We start from the raw sequence: 22,204 nt of genomic DNA, 5'->3' as shown, positions 1-22,204 counted from the left end.
GTGCGCACGATTTACTAATTCGTTCCCTCAATTTACTAAAACGTGCACACGATCACTATTGCGTTCCCTCGATTTGCTAAATTGTGCGCACGATTTAGCAAATCGAGGGAACGAATTAGTAAATCGTGCGCACAATTTATAAATCGAGTGAACGAAACAGTAAATCCAGGGAACGCAATAGTAATCGTGTGCACGTTTTAGTACATTGAGGGAACGAATTAGTAAATCATGCGCACAATTTAGCATACTATTTTTTCCTGCATGCCATGTGCGGGGCTCCGTACATATCTAAATGACATATAACCTATTGTTTCAAATATGCAATTTATACATACCATTAATCAGGCATGGTTTTTATTAACATTTTCTGTTTTAACTTGACTAAACAATCAACTGGTCATGAATTATTCATATAAAACTCTCACTGTCTACTAATTTGACATGCGTCAATGTTCTCTGCATTTGTTGCATGTGAATGGTTATCTGTAAAGTGAGTAGCACATAACCACATTCCGTTCACATGATCTCAATGGCATGTGCTAAGTTCATAACCTAATCATTTTACAATTTTAGAAATGTACTATGAGTCACTCTCTTATTAAGTTTCATTGTGACTGAAAGATGAACTATCTGACACTTACAGTCAGGTCGCTTCCTCTTGGGAAGCACCCGATAATCCTTTAAAATGTCGTAAACATTTCATTGGTTAAGAACACTGAGCTCTGCCGATTGTGTACAGAACATCAACCTGACTACTGCTGTATTTCTAGATACAATGCACATTTTAATAGTTATACTTATTATATTTGTCAGCCAAAAGGGAGTTTTACGTTATTTTATGATATTTTGAACATTTATTGCATTATTTTAGTACCATGTGTGTTATCCTGAAGGTGTTGTGTTGTGAAGGTTACACACATCTCTGTGTATATCCAAGCATTGTTCCTGGATATGCCAATTTGGCCTGTTTTGCCACATTTATTATTTTTTCAGTATATTTGTTTTTATGACATTCAGGATCCATATATATTAAAGGAATAGTTCACTAAAAAAATAAAAATTTACTGAAATTGTACTCACCCTCAAGCCATCCATTCTATTTCTTCATGAGAACACATTTGGAGAAATGTAGCATTGCATCACTTGTTCACCAGTGGATCCTCTGCAGTGAATGGGTGCTGTCAGAATGAGAGTCCAAACAGCTGATAAAAACATCACAAGTAATCCACAACACTCCAGTCCATCAGTTAACATCTTGTGTAGTGAAAAGCTGTGTGTTTGTAATAACCTTTAAACTGTTAAAACTCTCATTCTGACGGCACCCATTCACTGCAAGGGATCCATTGGTGAGCAAGTGATGTAATGCTACATTTATCCAAATCTGTTCCCATGAAGAAACAAACTCATCTACTACATCTTAGATGGCCTGAGGATGAGTAAATTTTCAGCAAATTTTCATTTTTGGGTGAACTATTCCAAACCGATTTATGTTAAGTAGTTTTTTTTTTTTTTTTTTTTTTTAATGAGCTTCTGATACAGTTACGCCCCACTGCAGCACACCGGCTTGGTTAAACTTTTCACCTGAAACAGAAAAGTGAAATTAATGACTGGAATACGCTCAATCTGTCAAACATTAGAAAGAAAATTCAGTGTTGTGTGGGAGTAACGTTATTCATGTTACAAGCTGTCTGCATGTAATGGCTGTTGAACTGAGGGAAGGAAAAGAGCCCCTGCCAAATCTAGCATTAACATGAACCACCTACACACATTCCATCTGTGAAAGAAAGACAGGCTAATATTTCGAAATGATACAGGCATTAATATAGGTTTCATTTATAATGTTAAAATCATGCTGTAGCCGTGCATTCTATTTGTAGCAAATGTGGATGATCTTTAATAATACGAGGTACATCTTTGTGTTTTCCAGTGATTATTTCCGACCGGTGACATTGGTTCCAATAAGAGCAGATGACCTAAATGTTTTTATTTAATGTGTGGCATGGGTGAAACAACATAGCATGTACACTTCGAATTTGGTTTCAAATGCTAAGAAGAGGTTAAGATTGTCCTCTAGTGGACAGAATGCAAAAAAAAAAAATGTCTCAGCTATGAAAAAGAGCAACTATTTCCCACGACCAACACTGACTTTTGAAGATGTTCATCATTCCATTTTAGTTGTATCAGTGAAGACAACACTATTGGATGAGTTTCGCTTCCTGCTCTGAATTGACACAACATAAAGAGTTTTCAGTCCACCAATGTTTTGAACTGAGTAACAAGACTCTAGTCTGGTCAAATTTGACCAATTTGATATACTGTGTGTGTGTGTGTGTGTGTGTGTGTGTGTATATACATATATATATATATATATATTATATATATATATATATATATATATATATATATATATATATATATATATATATATATATATATATACAGGTGCTGGTCATATAAATAGAATATCATCAAAAAGTTGATTTATTTCACTAATTCCATTCAAAAGTGAAACTTGTATATTATATTCATTCATCACACAGACTGATATATTTCAAATGTTTATTTCTTTTAATTTTGATAATTATAAACGACAACTAAGGAAAATCCCAAATTCAGTATCTCAGAAAATTAGAATATTGTGAAAAGGTTCGATATTGAAGACACCTGGTGCCACACAATAATCATTAAATTAAATCAAAACAAAAGAAAAACCCTTTAAATAGTCACTCAGTCTAGTTCTGTAGGCTACACAATCATGGGGAAGACTGCTGACTTGACAGTTGTCCAAAAGACAAACATTGACACCTTGCACAAGGAGGGCAAGACAAAAAAGGTCATTGCAAAAGATGCTGGCTGTTCACAGAGCTCTGTGTCCAAGCACATTAATAGAGAGGCGAAGGGAAGGAAAAGATGTGATAGAAAAAAAAGTGTACAAGCAATAGGGATAACCGCACCCTGGAGAGGATTGTGAAACAAAACCCATTCAAAAATGTGGGGGAGATTCACAAAGAGTGGACTGCAGCTGGAGTCAGTGCTTCAAGAACCACTATGCACAGACGTATGCAAGACATAACTGACAGATGTTGTATTCCTTGTGTCAAGCCACTCTTGAACAACAGACAGCATCAGAATGGGCTAAAGACAAAATGGACTGGACTGCTGCTGAGTGGTCCAAAGTTATGTTCTCTGATGAAAGTAAATTTTGCATTTCCTTTGGAAATCAGGGTCCCAGAGTCTGGAGGAAGAGAGGAGAGGCACACAATCCATGTTGCTTGAGGTCAAGTGTAAAGTTTCCACAGTCAGTGATGGTTTGGGGTGCCATGTCATCTGCTGGTTTTGGTCCAATGTGTTTTCTGAGGTCCAAGGTCAACGCAGCCGTATACCAGGAAGTTTTAGAGCATTTCATGCTTCCTACTGCTGACCAACTTTATGGAGATGCAGATTTCATTTTCCAACAGGACTTGGCCCCAGCACACAGTGCCAAAGCTACCAGTACCTGGTTTAAGGACCATGGTATCCCTGTTCTTAATTGGCCAACAAACTCGCCTGACCTTAACCCCATAGAAAATCTATGGGGTATTGTGAAGAGGAAGATGCGAAATGCCAGACCCAACAATGCAGAAGAGCTGAAGGCCACTATCAGAGCAACCTGGGCTCTCATAACACCTGAGCAGTGCCACAGACTGATCGACTCCATGCCACGCCGCATTGCTGCAGTAATTCAGACAAAAGGAGCCCCAACTAAGTATTGAGTGCTGTACATGCTCATACTTTTCATGTTCATACTTTTCAGTTGGCCAAGATTTCTAAAAATCCTTTCTTTGTATTGGTCTTAAGTAATATTCTAATTTTCTGAGATACTGAATTTGGGATATTCCTTAGTTGTCAGTTATAATAATCAAAATGAAAAGAAATAAACATTTGAAATATATCAGTCTGTGTGGAATGAATGAATATAATATAAATGTTTCACTTTTTGAATGAAATTAGTGAAATCAACTTTTTGATGATATTCTAATTATATGACCAACACATATATATATATATATATATATATTTCTTCTTCTTCTTTTTGTATTATCTTAACTATTCACTATTTGCTTATGTGCATAGTATGTATATGATTATTTTATAGACCTTATGTGCCAGAGAAGCACACAGCCATCTTTAGAACTGTATCTATTTATAACTTCAGGTTTGGCTGTAGGTCTATAGCAGGGTTCCTCAAATCTTGCACTGGAGGGCCAATGCGCTGCAGAGTTTAGCTCCAACCCTGATCAAAGTCACCTGCCTGTGATTTTCTAATGATCCCGAAGACATTGATTAGCATGCTCGGGTGAGGTTGATTAGGGTTAGAGCTAAACTCTGCAGGGAAGTGGATCTCGTGGTCTAGATTTGAGGATCCCTGCTCTATAGCATCGCTGTTGAAGAGTAATTATAGCTGGTGAAGTGGATTTACTTTACATATTGTAGTGGAAACTAAAGTTATAATGAGCATTGTAATGTTCCAGGCAGATGTCAAAACAATAGATATCAGTACACCGGACGTTTTTAAAACGAGCAGTTCATTCATAAATTTGTACGACCTTACGTTTAAGCAGTGGAAATACAAGCGGAAGGCAGAAGACAACAAGAGCAGCGCTGAAAAGGCGTGGAGCTACATAAGGTCTCCATCTACTTGAGCATAGGCCAAAAATTTAAATTCTTTGGTAAGGGACTTTTTATTAAAGTGGGGTATCACATGGCACAGAGCAGTACGGAAGAGGATTAGGGCCAAGCAATAATAAAAATATAAAATCATCTCGAGATTAAAGTCATTAAATTGCGAGATTAAACTCATTATATTTCTAGAAAAAAAGTTGAAATACAATCTTGAGAATAAACTCATTAAATATTGAGAATAAAGTCGTTGTGTTTCGAGATTAAACTCGTTAAATTTCGAGAAAAAAAGTCGAAATACAATCTTGAGAATAAACTCATTAAATATCGAGAATAAAGTCGTTGTGTTTCGAGATTAAACTCGTTAAATTTAGAGAAAAAAAGTCGAAATACAATCTTGAGAATAAACTCATTAAATATCGAGAATAAAGTCGTTGTGTTTCGAGAAAAAAACTCGTTAAATTTCGAGAAAAAAAGTAAAAATACAAACTTGAGAATAAACTCATTACATTACACACCATTAATGGCAATGCCGTACGGTTTTAATTTATCATAGCTGTGCCAGAGTGCATTTGGGTGAAGCCAGCGATAACCTTGCATTTGTCCTCTGGTTGTCATTTCATGTTGGACAAAAGCGAGTAGCCTACATCGCGCAAATTGGACTGATTTTTTTCTTCTAAAAAGACCTAGCCGCTTGCAAATTCTCTTTAAAGTTCGTGTGCTAATTATAATTGTGTCATAATTAGCTAAAGTTGATAGTATTTCTTTGTTACTGAAAGATATAGGCTATGCAATGAACACTGATCGAATGCGTTAAGGCCTGTTCACACCGGGACGAATTTCGCGCGCGATATTCGCCGATGTTTAACGCGTGGCTAAACAAAGGGCGCCAATGTGAGTGTGCACACCGACGCACAAAACACGAGGCGTAAAAGCGTCATTTTTTTAAAAAACACCTAGGGCTCTTTTTTTTTGGTTTGACGCACCGCGTCAAAAACTATACGACCAATGAGAATGGCGCTTTTGCACACGTGTCTGGAGCTTCTGAAGTTACAGTAAAACACAACTTGGGGGCGCTCAAACACAAAACTGTCTTGCTGAGCACACATACGTAACGGCGAAGAAGATATACGCCAAGTAGCGTCTACACTGCCGGGAAGAAATAAGACGAAGAAGATGCAAGGCAAGATGAATGTAGAGTTGCTGGTCTCGTTGGTGTCGTTACACAAAGAACTATATGACAAACGCGACAGCGATTACAAAAATCTTGATAAAAGAGAACTAGTATTTCTAGTATTTCTGTTTTACATTAAGCGCCATCTAATGTCAGGGAATGAATTTGCATGTTCACTCGGCTCATCGTCAGCGAAAATCGCTTGGGTGTGAACACAAAAAACGCGTTGAAAAACGCTGGCGAATAACGCGCGCCGATATTCGTCCCGGTGTGTACGGCCCTTTATTCTCAACATTTCATTTCGACTTTTTTTCTCGAAACACAACGACTTTATTCTCGAAATTAAATGAGTTTATTCTCACGATTATTTCGACTATTTTTCTTGAAATTTAACGAGTTTTTTTCTCGAAACAACGACTTTATTCTGGAAATTTAATGAGTTTATTCTCAAGATTGTATTTAGACTTTTTTTCTCGAAATTTAACGAGTTTTTTCTCGAAACACAACGACTTTAATCTCGCAATATAATGACTTTAATCTCGAGATGGTTTTATTTTTTTATTATTGCTTGGCCCTAATCCTCTTCCGTAGAGCAGAGAGTTAATGGGAGATTTTGGCCTTGGTTATTAAACGGAAAAAGGCTTGAAGAGTTGAACAAGAATAACTATTCACCCTCACCTACTATTGTTTACTATTTTTTTTTCTACAATTTTCAATGGGATATTCTTTTATCAGATTATTTTCCTTGTCCTACAGAGACTATCGAAATTGGTATCATCAAATAGAAGAAAAAAATTCATATTAGGAGCCTTTGGTTCTAAATTAGTATAACAGGAATTCAAGAAAGGGGGGGAAAAAGAAAAAAAAAATTGACAGGGATTAATAAGAGTAGTCAGACCTTAAGTATCCCGTCAAAGTAATTCAATAGAATAAAAGAAAGGCCACCTGATGTAAAGCTGTCATGACATGAATGGACGTCCAGCAGCATTTCAGAGTTAAAGTAGGACTAATCCCCATGACGTCACGAGCGGGTGGGGAGAGCCTTCAGAAACACGAGAAGAGTCGCTTTCAAGAGGAGCAAGTACCAACATGCCCAGATTACGGGATTTCCAAGTAGATTGTAACAGTGTTTAAAAGTCGGAAATTGATCTTTAGCCACAGAGGAGCCTGGCGGCAATGCAGCGACGAAGCGTTAGAATCACGACTCTTCAGTGGGATTATTTTCAGCAGAAATCTTTAAAGTTGAGCGACATGAATAAATGAAGGCGTTGTATACTGTATGCAGTGGGCGCACAGCGGTTACGCGCGTTTGCGTGCAATGTTCGGTCGTTAACGCTGCGCCAAAACAGCAGTGAACGCTTCGCCGATTCTCCTTTTTGTTTCACTCCGACCTTTATTGAGAATGAACCAGTGTAAAGTCATGAAGGATGGCTATCTGGAGAAGAGGAGTAATGGAGTTCTGCAGCTGTGGAAGAAGAAGCGTTGCGTTCTGTCGGAGGACGGGCTCCGGCTGTACGACTGTAAAGGCGAGAGCGGTAAAGAGATGCGCTTCGAGCAGATGTCCACGCTGGACTGCGTGGAGTATAAACGGGGTTTGGTGTACTTCACCATCGTGATGAACGGCGGGAAGGAGATTGACTTCAGGTGCCAGCAGGAGGGAACGGCGTGGAACGCGGAGATCGCGCTCGCGCTGGTGCGCTTCAAAAACCGCGTCGCCGTTCAGACCGGCAGGAACAGACATCTGTCACATCTGGGCAGCTGCGGGGAGGGGGACGTCGAGCTTTGAGGGTAAAGACCACTGATTTTGATGTTGACCGGCTGCTTGTGTGTTCCTAGCACGGAGAAGCGTTCTCAGGAATCAGTTATCCTGAATAACATCTGCTATTCATTTACTGGATTGAGTTCTATAAAAGACCGCTCTGTCCGGTCTGACATGACTAAAATATGACTAAATATTCTTTTACAGTTTTGAGAGGCTTTATTTAAGGTTTTGTATGAAATAGCTGCCCGAGTCCCAAAAAATAAAAATAAAAATAAAAATAAAATAATTTTAAATTCCCAGTTGGAATTTCGATGATAATTTGGAATCAGTTCTAATAGATCATATTGGGAATTTGCTTAAATTCAATTCCCAATATTCCCAAAACAAAGGCTGGGTATTTTAAAGTGCAAAGCTCTCAATAGGACAATTATATCTAATAGGAAAAATACACATATAGAACATCAAATGGCATTTAAAGAACATTTTAACACTAATTGCTCCTTAAATGACTGTCCTGTTATTAGCAAGCCATTAATCAATTCAAAAGGGTTCCCAAATCACACTATTAATAAATAGTTATAAAATCCTTTAGGATTTATTCATGTTATTCAGTGGAATGTTTTAAAATTCTTATTTGATCCCATTAGAATCCTTTACAATTGTTTCCAGATTTTTTTTAGAAAAAAGTTTTTACAATTTTAAACACATTCTTTAAGGATTTTTATTTATAAAGGCATTCATGCTGAATGAAACGTGGAAATCAGATCAGATATTATATTTTCTTTGCTAATAAAAATCATTTGCAGTCATGCATTACAAACACACACAATTCAGATTGTGAGATTTTAGTTTTATGCCATTTCCATTGCATGGACAAATATTGATTAAAAAAATAATTGATTTCACTGGATGAATCTCACAAGTCTTTAAACTAATGCAGTATGACTGTTGTATCCCCCAGATTTCTCAACCCAGATGAGCACTGGATCCAAAAGAGGAGAAAAAATGGACAAGAAAGTGAAGGCAGGAGGCCAATGTTAAGAAAACACCTGATGAAAAATGCAGAGTACTTTAAAACTCATTTATTTCTTTTCTTTTGTGCTTCCACCATTTATCAAAGTGACACCTCTTGGCGTGCTCACAGACGCCGTGAATGAATTTGTACATGTGGGTGTCACGCCATGGATGTTTTGTACACAGTGGAGTTTTTTCCATGCACTTTTATTGCAGAAGATAATGGCAACAGAGACCCAGTGGATTGCTCTTCACTATAAATCAATGCTAATTACACTCCTCACAACGGCAGAGTGGATTTTGGCATGGTTTTATACTTTTAAGAGACATATTTACCTCGTGCTAAATGGAGGACTCCCACTCAGTATTATAAGTAAAAGCATGACGCTGCTTTAGGAGACATTAACCATAGATGAAGTATGATTTACAGCTGCACTGTTTAACATTTCATAAGTATTTGAACTGATCTGGATTCATTCACTCGTAAAGGTTTTTAAACCCCACAGAAAGCATGGCAGGCTGCTGTTCCTTGGAATGTTTCCCGACTGGATGGAAAACTTGATGGATGTGTTTTAATTTGTTTTTCTCTGGGCAATGCTGTTATTACTACAATTTTCTCCATATTCTGCCTACATAACCATAGCGGTTGCCAGAGTTTGAAAATAATCATCTGCATTGTGATGGGTAAAAAAGATTATAGAGGAAATGTGTTCTGCACAAGTCTCATTATGCCATTAGGTACACATTTTCCAAATAAAAAGAATGATTTTGTGGCTTTGAAAGACATATCGGTGAGAATCTCTCTTAATTAGTTTGTGGAGGCCCAAGGCAGCAGCTGGATTTTGAATCCTAATTAGAAGCAGTGTTTTAGCTCTCAGTCGCTTTCTCGACTCTCAACCTGAAGTGTCTCTGCAGCACATGCCCGGACAATGGCCTCACTGACTAATAATGTCCCGCCTTGCCTGCTTTCCCCAGCTGTCAGTTTCACCGCGAGGCCATCAAAGAAGTTGTCAAACAGGGCTTTTTTTTTCTTCTAGATGAATGTGTTTTGCTGTTATGCATAGTAATCTGTGGAAGTGCATGCATTAACAAACTAAGGCGTGAAAGGAAGTGTAGTATTAATCTGAAACATGCCACAACCGGTTTGGTATCATGATAAATACATAAATTAAATTAAATGACAGACTGTGAAAAATCCATTCAAAGTCACTGAAATTCTGATGCAAGCTTCACAAATGCTTCTGGGAAGTCATAACCCATTAATAACTTGCTATGCATATAAATATGGTAAATGCAAACAATTATGCAAATAATTAACAATGCAAATAATTCACTATGTTTTGTCTGAAGCACAAATAACATTGATAAATGCACACAAAGTAGATAATACCCTTCAGTCATTGCACATCAGTTCCAGTACAACATAAGGGCCCGACACATTGTTGTTGCAGCTGTCACAATGTTATGATGGTGGCAGTGGACCATATAAGTGTTAAAAAGACATGCAATACAAACAAACCATGTTTCATATTAAACATGGCAACAGACATTTACCAACAAATTTAGAGGATTTTTGGACGACAAATTATATTACATTAATATTTAATTTGATGTTTGAATACAAATATGCATTTGTTCAAATATATATCTATTTTTATGTATATGAATAATATATGCATCAGAGAATCCTGAAAAAAGTCGCTGTTTCCACAAAAAAAAAATATAAAGCTGCACATCTGCTTTCAACATTATTAATAATAAATGCTCGATCGGTATATTAGAATGATTTCGAAGGGATCATTTGAAAATATGTTCAAATGCAGGTTTTAAATTGTAATACATTTTCACAATATTACAGTTTTTACTGTATTTTTTATTAAAAAAAAGCCTGGGTGAGCATAATGTGAATATATATATATATATATATATATATATATATATATATATATATATATATATATATATATATATATATATATATATATCAAATCTGATAAGGGCTAATGATGGAACCATTTTAAAAAAAGTTTTTTTTTTCAACAGGATTTGCATTTTCATGGGTTTAAATAAAACTTTTTTTTATCATTATTTATACAGTAAGAGACAAAGACATAAACAACTGTGCATCAAAACCAATCCTTTCCTGGTAAAATAATAATAATAATAATAAAATAAAATACAAAAAAAAAGTCAACAAATTTACCAGAGCTGAATGTAATTTCAGTGACCTGAATAACATGTCATTTTTTTTAAGCTGCGTTTCATGATGTTGCAATCCGTTCCAAATCAACAAATGCACTGGAGTGAAGTGAACTTCTACTAATGTCCCCTGCTGAGTGTGTAGGCAGCATTGAAGACTGTGTAGGCGCCTATCAACTGTCATATTCCACGCTCTCCAGTGTAGCTCTGCTCTCATCCCCAGGCTGTTTGGTGCCCTGGGCTGTGCCTTACAATAATAGGCAGATTGTGTGTGGAAAACCCCAGAGCCAGATCTACTGAGGAGGCTCTGTTAAAAAAAGCCACAGTCTTGAAATGACTCATCAGTCTGGCTGCTTCCTTATAAGTCTGCTGGACCTCACCACATGTATGCAATGGCTTTGCTGTGTTGTGTACAGCAGTTTCAGAATAAAGTCCTCTTTGATTGTGTGTATATAGAGTTGAACTGTAATTAGACCAAAATACAGGCTACTAATTGTTCTGTAGAGGTTGCTAAACTTTCATTTGCTCCTTCACAAGTCCTTCAGAAGTAGATAAAAGCTATAAATATGTAGTTAGTTATTTACTCTAAATATATTATGTCATAATGGAGTTGACTGATTGTTTAAAGTGAATCAGGTTTCCTCATTTGACTCCTGTTGAATGTCACACACATACTGTACGGATATACAGTCTCTCCCAGTTACATAATGCTTCAGTCTGCACCTGGATATGTTGTGACATCTTTTCCCAAAGGTGTGTCTCTGCAGGTTCAATGGGGTTAGAGGCGTCACGCTCATAAACACACTCACGGGTCATGAGAGAAATGACCTGCGGTAATACACGTGAAGTGTGTTCAACAGCTGAGCTCGGATGATAAACACTGCAGGGGGGGTGCTCATATATGCACATCCATCTACAACTAATTAGTTTGAAGTAGTAGAGAATAAGTTGGGTTGAGTTAGAAAACAAAACATAAAAACTAAATTAATAAATTAATTAAATAATAATAATCCAATTTTTAGATTATTCTAAAATTCAAGAAAATTATATATATATATATATATATATATACTATATATATATATATATATATATATATATATATATATATATATATATATATATCATTATCATGACCAAATGTTAAAGCTGATTAATTTATTAAATTAATTTATTGATGGATTTAAAAAAAATGGGTTTGAAGTAATAGTTCACTCAAAAATGACAATTCTGTCTTCAATTACTCATCCTCATGTTTTGCTAAATCAGTATGACTTTCTTTGTCTGTGGAACAAGAAGATAATTTTAAAAATGTCTTTGTGTTTTTGTCCATACACTCTCAGAAAAAGTGGTACCTTTTCAAAAGCTACTAATATTTAGGTACTAATATGTACCCTTAAGGTATAATTTGTGAGGTATATGCATCATTTAGGGGTAAAAAAGGTTGTAAAGATGCACATTTTGAAAAAGTTCCACCTCATGTACCTTTTTTTTGTGTTCAGTAGAAGGCAGTCTTTACCAACATTGCTCAAATTATCTTCTTTTGTGTTTCACAGAAAAAAAAAAAAGTAAGAAGCAGAAATCTTCACGTTAATGTGCTATTTGTTTTTTCTCTTGACTGTGGTTGTCCTGTCTCTCTTTAGACACATTCCAGAAGGTTGTGTGCGTCATCGACAGAGGCATGTGAGGAGCAGAGAGACCATGTGTGTAAACGGTGTTAAAATAGCAGACAAGTGTGAGCCTGATGATTTCAACATGACCCTTTAACCTGCTGCTCATGCTGCTAAAGCTGCACTTGAGTTTTTAACCACCATGAAATATTACACTATTAAAACTCATTACTAAGACTGTGAACACATGTTATATGTATAAATGGAAAGTAAAACATAATTAGTGCATTGGTACATTTTTGTTCAGCATGTTAGTATATATATATTTTTTAATTAATTTATTAATAATGTACATTTATTTACATTTGTTTACCATGTCTTAAATATTTATAAAATTATAATATTTAATTGGTATATTGTATATTTAAGAATACATTTTTAGTTTTATTTAATAAGTTATATTTTTATTATATTACATTTTGTCATGGTTTTCCAAAAGATTGCGGGTGCAGGGGGTTTGTGAGTTGATAAAAAGCTGATCATTAATTAAATAATTAAAATTAAAAAAAAATAAAACAGTAAACACACACACACACACACACACACACACACAAAATTAAATATTTTATTTGTTTACTTGAATGTCATGTGACCATTACCCAACATTAGAGAACTGTGAACATGAAAATGTGTTGTTAATTTATTAAGATATTAACATAAAATCTCAGGGGTACTTCAAATAAATATTTTACTACCAAAAAAAAAGTTTGGGAGTCCCTGAGTTTCATGAACAATTTAAAAGTCACATTTGATTAGATGAAAGTACATAAAGATCTCCAGCAGAGGGCAGACTAACTCAAAAATCATGTGTGATGAAGAAATTCTGCAGCTCAAATGTATATAATATAATATAATATAATATAATATAATATAATATAATATAATATAATATAATATAATATAAACAGATAGATAAACAGCCTTGCTGCAGACGCCGATTCTGGTGCACAGGAGGACTGAATGAATGTCTGATTCTCTGGGAGAGTGTGGGCTGCTGTTGTTTTGATGTCAGTTTGACTTTGGTCTAAATATTTTCATAACATTGAACCTATGTGATGACCACATTCTGTTTTTTTTTTTTTTTTTTAATCTAAGGGCAGGTCTAGTGTTACAGGACAATCAAGTGGCTTCATAAAACTAACACTAAAAATCTGCTGTTCCTTCTTGACTCTACAGACAAAAACAAAGATTCTTCATGCACTGGTTAGTTTTGAAATTTTTGGGGTTATTCAGCTTTTTATAACATGTTGTTTCGGACTAATGGAAAGAAAACATCTTAAATAGACTTTTAAGTGTTTATTTTATTACACTTTTTTATTACACTTTTTTATTACAAAGATATATAAAATCAACTTTCCAAAAATCTTTAATTCTAAAATATCAATTAATACATTTTTGAAACTGGCTTTAAACAATGTTCAGATTTCTGTTCTGGAACATTATGAAAATTAGTGCATAATATTCAATTAGATAATGCCTCATTTGCAAATGTCTTTGTAAAGCAATATTAAATATGTGTTCTGAGTTTGTCACACCACTAACAAATGTGTTATTAACCACCCAGACCTATTTAATGAAGAAAAAAAAAACGCCAAGTAAATAATATAAGGTATCCAAATTCTTGCAAAAATGAGCATTATTCTCTGCTCTCAAATGCTGGGGGGCGTGTCTGCTGTCGGCGCTGAAACCATGCCCACTCGTGGGAAAGCTGCCGTCTCTCTCTGTCAAAAAACCCCTACAACCTGAATGGATCAGACAAGATTTCAGCCCCGCCAAAAAAACCCTGAATACAAAAATGGTGAAAAACTCCTGTTATGTATTGGACAACTCCTTTTATCCTTTCTGAAGCCTGATTTGTTCACGTTTGTGTAGCTGCACAAACCAATGGCGAACTGTATTTCTGGGAATGGTTCTAGACTCCTCCCTAATGTGAGCGTGGATTTCGGCGGATCGGTCCTGACTATCAGCGATTGACGGGCTTCCCTCAAACCGGGGACGACAAGCCCCTGAGGGTTTTTCAGCGGCTGCTCGGCCTCATGGCCGCTGCCGCCTCTGTAACTCTGCTGGGCCTGCTCCACATGCGGCCCCTCCAATTTTGGCTAAAAGCCAGGTTGAGGAAATTTCTGGTCAGGGTGGACCACCGCTGTATCGAAAGCTGTCTGCCCCCTCGAGGACACTCGCCTGTTTCAGACAGGAGTCAGACATGTCAGCGAATTTGGGCAGTCTTTGGGGAAGGCAGAGGTCAAACTCTTCGCCTCGGAAGACAAACTCTCAGTCTCAACATTTTTCTCAAATACGGAGAGGATTGCCCTGGCCCACGACTGGCCCAGGGCTCGCCTGTATGCAATTCTTCGGTAGCCCTGATTCCCCATATCATCAGGCGAAATTATTAAATTAATTTATTGATTGATTTAAAAAAATGGGTTGCAGTAATAGTTCCTCAAACAATGACATTCTGTCCTTCAATTACTCATGCCTCATGTTTGGCTAAATCAGTATGACTTTCTCTTTGTTTGGGACAATAAATATTTTAAAATGTATTTTGTGTATTGTCCATACCTCTCAGAAAAAGTGGTACCTTTTTCAAAGCTACTAATATTTAGGTACTAATAGGTACCGCTTAAGGTATAATTTGATGAGGTAGATGCAGTCATTTAGGGGTAAAAAAAGGTTTTAAAGATGCACATTTTTGAAAAAGTTCGCACCTCATGTACCTTTGGTTTTTTTTTTTTTTTTTTGTTTCAGTAGGAAGGCATCTTTACCAACATGCTCCAATTATCTTCTTTTGTGTTTCACAGAAAAAAGCAGCAATCTCACGTTAATGGCTTGTTGTTTTTTTCTCTGACTGTGGTTGTCCTGTCTCTCTTTAGACACATTCCCAGAAGGTTGTGTGCGTCATCGACAGAGGCAGGTGAGGAGCAGAGAGACATGTTTGTAACGTTGTTAAAATAGCAGACAAGTGGTGACCTGTGATGTCAACATGACCCTTTAACCTGCTGCCATGCTGCTAAAGCTCACTTTGAGTTTTTTAACCACATGAATATTACACTATTAAAACTCATTACTAAGACTGTGAACACATGTTATATGATAATGGAAAGTAAAACTAATTAGTGCTTGGTACATTTTTGTTCAGCATGTTAGTATATAGTATATTTTTTAATTAATTTTTAATAATGTACATTTATTTACATTTGTTTTACCATAGTCTTAATATTTACTAAAATTATATAGTTTTAAATAGGTATATTGTATATTTAAGAATACATTTTAGTTTTTATTTAATAAGTTATCTTTTTATTATATTACATTTTGTCATGGTTTTCCACAACAGATTTGCGTGTGCAGGGGTTTGTGAGTTTGATAAAATCTGATCATTAATTTAAATAATTAACATTAAACCAAATATAAAACAGTAAAAACACACACACACACTACCCACACACACAAAAATTAAATATTTTATTTGTGTTACTTGAATGTTCCATGTGACCAATTACCCAACATTAGAGAAACTAGTTGAACATGTGAAAATTTGGGCTGTTGTAATTTATTAAGATATTAACTAAAATCTCAGGTGAGTACTGTCGCAAATAATATTTTACTACCAAAAAAAAAAGTTGGGAGTCCCTGAGTTTCATGAACAATTTAAAAGTCACATTTGATTAGATGAAAGTACATAAAGATCTCCAGCAGAGGGCAGACTAACTCAAAAATCATGTGTGATGAAGAAATTCTGCAGCTCAAATGCTATAATATAATATAATATTACATTTAACTTTCACATTTACTCATTTAGCAGACGCTTTTATCCAAAGCGACTTACAAATGAGAACAGTAAAAACAATCATATCACCACACGAGAGAACAACAACGGTATACAAGTGCTATGACAAGTCTCAGTTAGTCTAGTACAGAACACGTAGCAGGGGTTTTTTTTTTTTTCAATTTTTTGAACTATGATAGACAAGAAAAAGAAAAAAAAGGTAAGTATAGTATTAGTTGTTTAAGTGGCAGGCAAAAAAGATGAGTCTTTAGATGTTTTTTAAAAATGAGTAAAGACTCAGCTGTTCGAATTGAGATCGGGAGAATGAAAGTAAGTGTAGATAGCCCCAGTGAAAAAGTCCGTGAGAGTGATTTTGAACCTCTTTGGGATGGCACCACACGACGTCGTTCACTTGCAGAGCGCAAACTTCCTGGAGGGCGCATAAGACTGAACTAGTGAGTTTAGGTACGTAAGTTGGCGCCGTGCCAGTGGTCGTCTTGTAGGCAAGCATCAGTACCTTGAATTTGATGCGAGCGGCTACTGGTAGCCAGTGTTAACCTGATGAGGAGAGGAGTAAGTCATGAGCTGTTTTTGGCTCATGAAGCCAACCCTCGCTGCTGCATTCTGGATCAGTTGTAGAGGCTTGATAGTACATGCAGGAAGGCCCGCCAGAAGAGCATTACAATAGAGTCCAGTCTGGAGAGAACAAGAGCTTGGACAAGCGAAGTTGGGTATGGCTTGCTCTGACAGGAAGGGTCTAATCTTCCTAATGGTTGTATAAGGCAAATCTGCAGGACCGGGTCGTTGTAGCAATATGGTCTGTGAAGCTTAACTGATGATCCAACACACTCCTAGGTTTCTGGCTGTCCTGGAAGGAGTATGGTTGACGAACCCAGCAGATTTTCTGGTGCACAGGAGGACTGAATGAATAATATAATATAATATAATATAATATAATATAATATAATATAATATAATATAATATAATATAAACAGATAGATAAAGCCTTGCTGCAGATTTTCTGGTGCACAGGAGGACTGAATGAATGTCTGATTCTCTGGGAGAGTGTGGCTGCTGTTGTTTGATGTCAGTTTGACTTTGGTCTAAATATTTTCATAACATTGAACCTATGTGATGACCACATTCTGTTTTTTTTTTTTTTTTTTTAATCTAAGGGCAGGTCTAGTGGTTACAGGACAATCAAGTGGCTTCATAAAACTAACACTAAAAATCTGCTGTTCCTTCTTGACTCTACAGACAAAAACAAAGATTCTTCATGCACTGGTTAGTTTTGAAATTTTTGGGGTTATTCAGCTTTTTATAACATGTTGTTTCGGGACTAATGGAAAGAAAACATCTTCAATACACTGTAAAAAAATTCCTGTAGAAATTACAGTAACTTACTGGCAGCAGTTTGCCAGTAACTTACGTGTAATTAAAACTTACAGTAAAGATACTGTATTCATTATTTTTACAGCACCCACTTAACTTGCTGTAAATTTATTTACAATATATATATTTTTTACTGTAAAACACAATGTTATGTTCTTTTCTCCATTGATATATATTTTAATACAATAAAATATTAATTTACACTGTGAAATTGACTGTAATTTGTTTGTCCAACTTTTTACTATTTATTGTAAAACTGTACAAATTATGGTATTTCAACAGGTCTCAGTAGTAAAAACTACAAAAAGAAACAAAATACTGTTTAACTTCTTTTTATTGATTTAATTGTTCAATTGTAATACTTGAAATAACATTTTTAATATTCTTGCCGATTGTACTTTCAGTTTTCCAAAAACTTGAAAACATTTCATTTTAACATAAAAGTTTCATATAAGAGCATTTTAAAACACAGACATGAAAAGATTCAGTCATAAGAACAATCTTAAAAATTTTACAAATTCAGAAAACTCCTGTGTAGAACGATTTGCTCTTAGTAGCTTATAGTAGTTTATAATAGTTTTGCCAGCTGAAAATCCAGAAACTCCTTAATAAGGAGGATACATGCGGGTTCAGGCCAGAGTTCATCCTTTGCACCATGCATCTTCCCACTTCTTTTGCTGACCTGGAACTTTGAGGAGCACTTGCTGTTGTCAGGGTTAATCCTCACAATGAACCTTTACACATAACAGAAAACAAATTGTTAAGATCATTTGATGCGTAAAAATGTCTAACAACACAACCAAATACAGAAATGCGCTGCAAATGGCACAGAACACAACAAAAATATTTCCAGGGGACCCCAATAAGTGACGAACCTGGATGGGGCATGCTTTTTTTTTCTTGTAAAACATACAGAGATGACATTTTATGACATACACCTTGTATACAACTATACAAACTGTTTAAAAAGAACAGATGGTAAGATTAATCTATATATCAGTAACATTGTAATAATAATAATAATAAATAATAATGTTATGTTTAAATAAGTTTCATAGTTAAGAAATGTAAGGTCATGTAGGGTCCAAAGATGAAACAGCAATTTTTAAAGTTGAGAACACTCACACACAGATAAATAAAGCATGATTATGAAACTGTTTTGTATAAAATGTATTTAATTTGCAACAGTTCTGTTAACAGCAATAATAATACTTAGATGTTCACAAAAACTGGCGAATTTGGTTCGAGACGAATGTTACTTGCAGCCTTCAAACACTGCACCTAGAATTCAGATCATGCTTAGTTCTAATCTTGTTTCGGGGTTTTTTTTTGCGGCCTTTCTGTGTGTTTGCGGTAAATGTGAGACTGAAGGGCGGAGAGAGCTTTGGAAAGTGCATGGGCATTCAGGAACTGCACACGAAAACCTAAAAGTTCGCCGTGTTTTTGTGCCCTTTGGCATGATTAATAAAGGCGTATAATGTCTCCACAGAGACGCCACAGTGTTTGCACACGAACATTGCGGGTTTTACTCCAGTACTATATGCATGACGTGCATTTATATGAGGTAATCAGTTAACGCAAGCGATAATAGCGGGAAAAAAAAACCGACTGACTTTAAACTAAATCCACAAAAGCTTTGTTGTTCGGCCAACAGTTCAAGTGAACACTCACCAGCTCCTGACGTGGTCAAACCCAAGGCAGAGACCCCTTAATGTCCATATTTTGACGGTGAAACGTTCAGAAAAGGGAAAGAAAGGAAAGAAATTTGAATGTTTGCAGTGTCACCCCAACTCTCTCTAGCTCTCTTCACAGCATAAATGTGAGGTGACTGCGCGCCGTTAAGTGGCAGCGTTTATTTTTAATTTTTTTTTTCTTTTTTAGTTAAACCAAAGATATAATATATGTAAAGTAAAAGGAGGAATATTTGTACACACCTTTGCATCTGACTGGTTCTCCTCGCATCTGTGTGCCTTCGTTTTCTCTTCTTTCTCCAAGCGGGAAATAAAGCTTTTCTGTGATTGGTCAGGTTTTCGCGCTCTTTTCTTTTTTTTTTTTTTTTTTAATGTATTTAGATTTACAGTAACTCAAAAAAAAATACTGTATTTTAGTGGCACCAAGGGGATATTTCCCAAAACGTAACTTTAAAATACAGTAACATGTTGTATAACTGTCCTACAGTAAAATACAGTTAATTTTACAGTTAAATACTGTTCAATTTACAGACTGGCTTTAAACAATAGACTTTTAAGTGTTTATTTTATTACACTTTTTTATTACACTTTTTTATTACAAAGATATATAAAATCAACTTTCCAAAAATCTTTAATTCTAAAATATCAATTAATACATTTTTGAAACTGGCTTTAAACAATGTTCAGATTTCTGTTCTGGAACATTATGAAAATTAGTGCATAATATTCAATTAGATAATGCCTCATTTGCAAATGTCTTTGTAAAGCAATATTAAATATGTGTTCTGAGTTTGTCACACCACTAACAAATGTGTTATTAACCACCCAGACCTATTTAATGAAGAAAAAAAAAACGCCAAGTAAATAATATAAGGTATCAAATTCTTGCAAAAATGAGCATTATTCTCTGCTCTCAAATGCTGGGGGCGTGTCTGCTGTCGGCGCTGAAACCATGCCCACTCGTGGGAAAGCTGCCGTCTCTCTCTGTCAAAAACCCCTACAACCTGAATGGATCAGACAAGATTTCAGCCCCGCCAAAAAAACCCTGAATACAAAAATGGTGAAAAACTCCTGTTATGTATTGGACAACTCCTTTTATCCTTTCTGAAGCCTGATTTGTTCACGTTTGTGTAGCTGCACAAACCAATGGCGAACTGTCTTTCTGGTAACAGTTCTAGACTCCGCCCTAATGTGAGCGTGGATTTCGCCGGATCGGTCCCTGACTATTCAGCGATTGACGGCTTCCCTCAAACCGGGGACGACACGCCCCCTGAGGGTTTTTCAGAGGCTGCTCGGCCTTATGGCCACTGCCGCTTCTGTAACATAGCTGGGCCTGATCCACATGCGGCCCCTCCAATTTTGGCTAAAAGCCAGGTTGAGGAAATTTCTGGTCAGGGTGGACCACCGCTGTATCGAAGCTGTTGCCCCCTCGAGGACCACTCGCCTGTTTCAGACAGGAGTCAGACAGGTCAGCGAATTTGGGCAGTCTTTGGGAAGGCAGAGGTCAACCTCTTCGCCTCGGAAGACAACTCTCATTGTCCAACATTTTTCTCAATACGGAGAGATGCCCTGGCCCACGACTGGCCCAGGGCTCGCCTGTATGCATTTCCTCCTGTAGCCCTGATTCCCCATATCATCAGGCGAGTCAAGGAAACCAAATGCTCCCTCCTCCTAGTAGCTCCGCTCTGGAAGAACCAGGTTTCTGGAGCTGATGCAGCTGGTAACGAGGGCCTCGTGGCCTATCCCATTGAGGAGGGACCTTCTCTCGCAGCGAAAGGCATGATTAGGCATCCCCACCCAGAGTTGTGGAGCCTTCATGTCTGGTGCCTCGATGGGAGTCTGTCAGGCTCCCAGCGAGAGTAAGCAACACCAATTTTGAGGCAAGGGCACCGTCTACAAGATGGCTCTATGGCCAGAAATGGTCAGTATTCCTCAATTGGTGCTCTGCGCGGCAAGTCGACCTGGTTTCATGTAACGTGTCCAATGTGCTGACTTTTCTGCAAGAGCTGCTGGATGAGGGGCGCGCCCCATCCACACTCAATGTATATGTGGCGGCCATCACAGCGAATCACTCTCTCGAGGCCGGCCATTCAATGGGCAGAAACAACTTGGTCGTTAAATTTCTGAAGGGCACGAGGAGACTGAATCCTCCTCGCCCTCAGACTGTGCCGTGCTGGGACTTATCCATGGTCCTAGGGGCCCTAAAAAGCCCCCCATATGAGCCACTCAGTTTCGGCTAACTTACGGCACTTATCGCTTAAAATGGCCCTTCTCCTTGCTTTGGCGTCGGTTAAGTGTGTGGGTGACTTACAAGCGCTGTCGGTCTGCGCTTCGTGTCTTGAGTTTGGGCTCAATGACTGCAAGGTCATTTTGAAACCGAGACACAGCTATGTTCCTAAAGTGCTCTCTACTCCCTTTAGAGCGCAGGTAATATCCCTATTGGTGCTCCCAGCTGCTGACGGCGATCAGGGACTGAACACTCTCTGCGTTTGTTTGCTTTGGAGGCCGCCAGAAGGGTCTGCCGGTTACTAAGGAAAGACTGTCTCACTGGATTGTTGATGCAATAGCTCTGGCTTATGCATCGGAAGGACTGTAATGCCCTATTGTTGTAAGAGCCCACTCCACAAGGGGAATGGCCTCCTCATGGGCATGGTCCAGCGGCATATCTATCAGTGAGATCAGTGTGTCCGCCGGCTGGTCGTCACCATCCACTTTTGCCAGATTCTATAACTTAGACATCCCCGCCCTGCAGGCGCAGATTCTGTTTAAACCTCCCATGTGGGTAGTAATTTCTCATGCCCTCAGCTAAGCTCAGGGCAGAATAATGACTAGGTCCCTTAGGGCCCTTATTAGTGCTCTAACACTGGGCTCGCAGA

General features: G+C 37.1%; 1 protein-coding gene across 1 annotated transcript; it reads left to right on the top strand.

Moving 5' to 3' along the window:
- The first annotated feature begins 6,608 nt into the window (after positions 1–6,608).
- On the top strand, positions 6,609–9,395 carry LOC109048630 (pleckstrin homology-like domain family A member 3). Its single transcript, XM_019066266.2, has 2 exons — positions 6,609–7,621; positions 8,557–9,395. Exon 1 carries the CDS (start codon positions 7,236–7,238, stop codon positions 7,617–7,619), a length of 384 nt encoding a protein of 127 aa, XP_018921811.1. The 5' UTR covers positions 6,609–7,235; the 3' UTR covers positions 7,620–7,621; positions 8,557–9,395.
- Positions 9,396–22,204: the final 12,809 nt, after the last annotated feature.

Source organism: Cyprinus carpio, chromosome A23 (genome assembly GCF_018340385.1).
Source record: "Cyprinus carpio isolate SPL01 chromosome A23, ASM1834038v1, whole genome shotgun sequence".
Taxonomy (NCBI): domain Eukaryota; kingdom Metazoa; phylum Chordata; class Actinopteri; order Cypriniformes; family Cyprinidae; genus Cyprinus; species Cyprinus carpio.
The sequence above is the reverse complement of the archived record's forward strand: the minus strand, read 5'-3'. Positions and strand labels throughout refer to the sequence as shown.

Bases quoted from the DNA above. Each gene is read 5' to 3' on its own strand.
- LOC109048630 (XM_019066266.2), top strand. From the start codon at position 7,236: ATGAACCAGTGTAAAGTCATGAAGGATGGCTATCTGGAGAAGAGGAGT.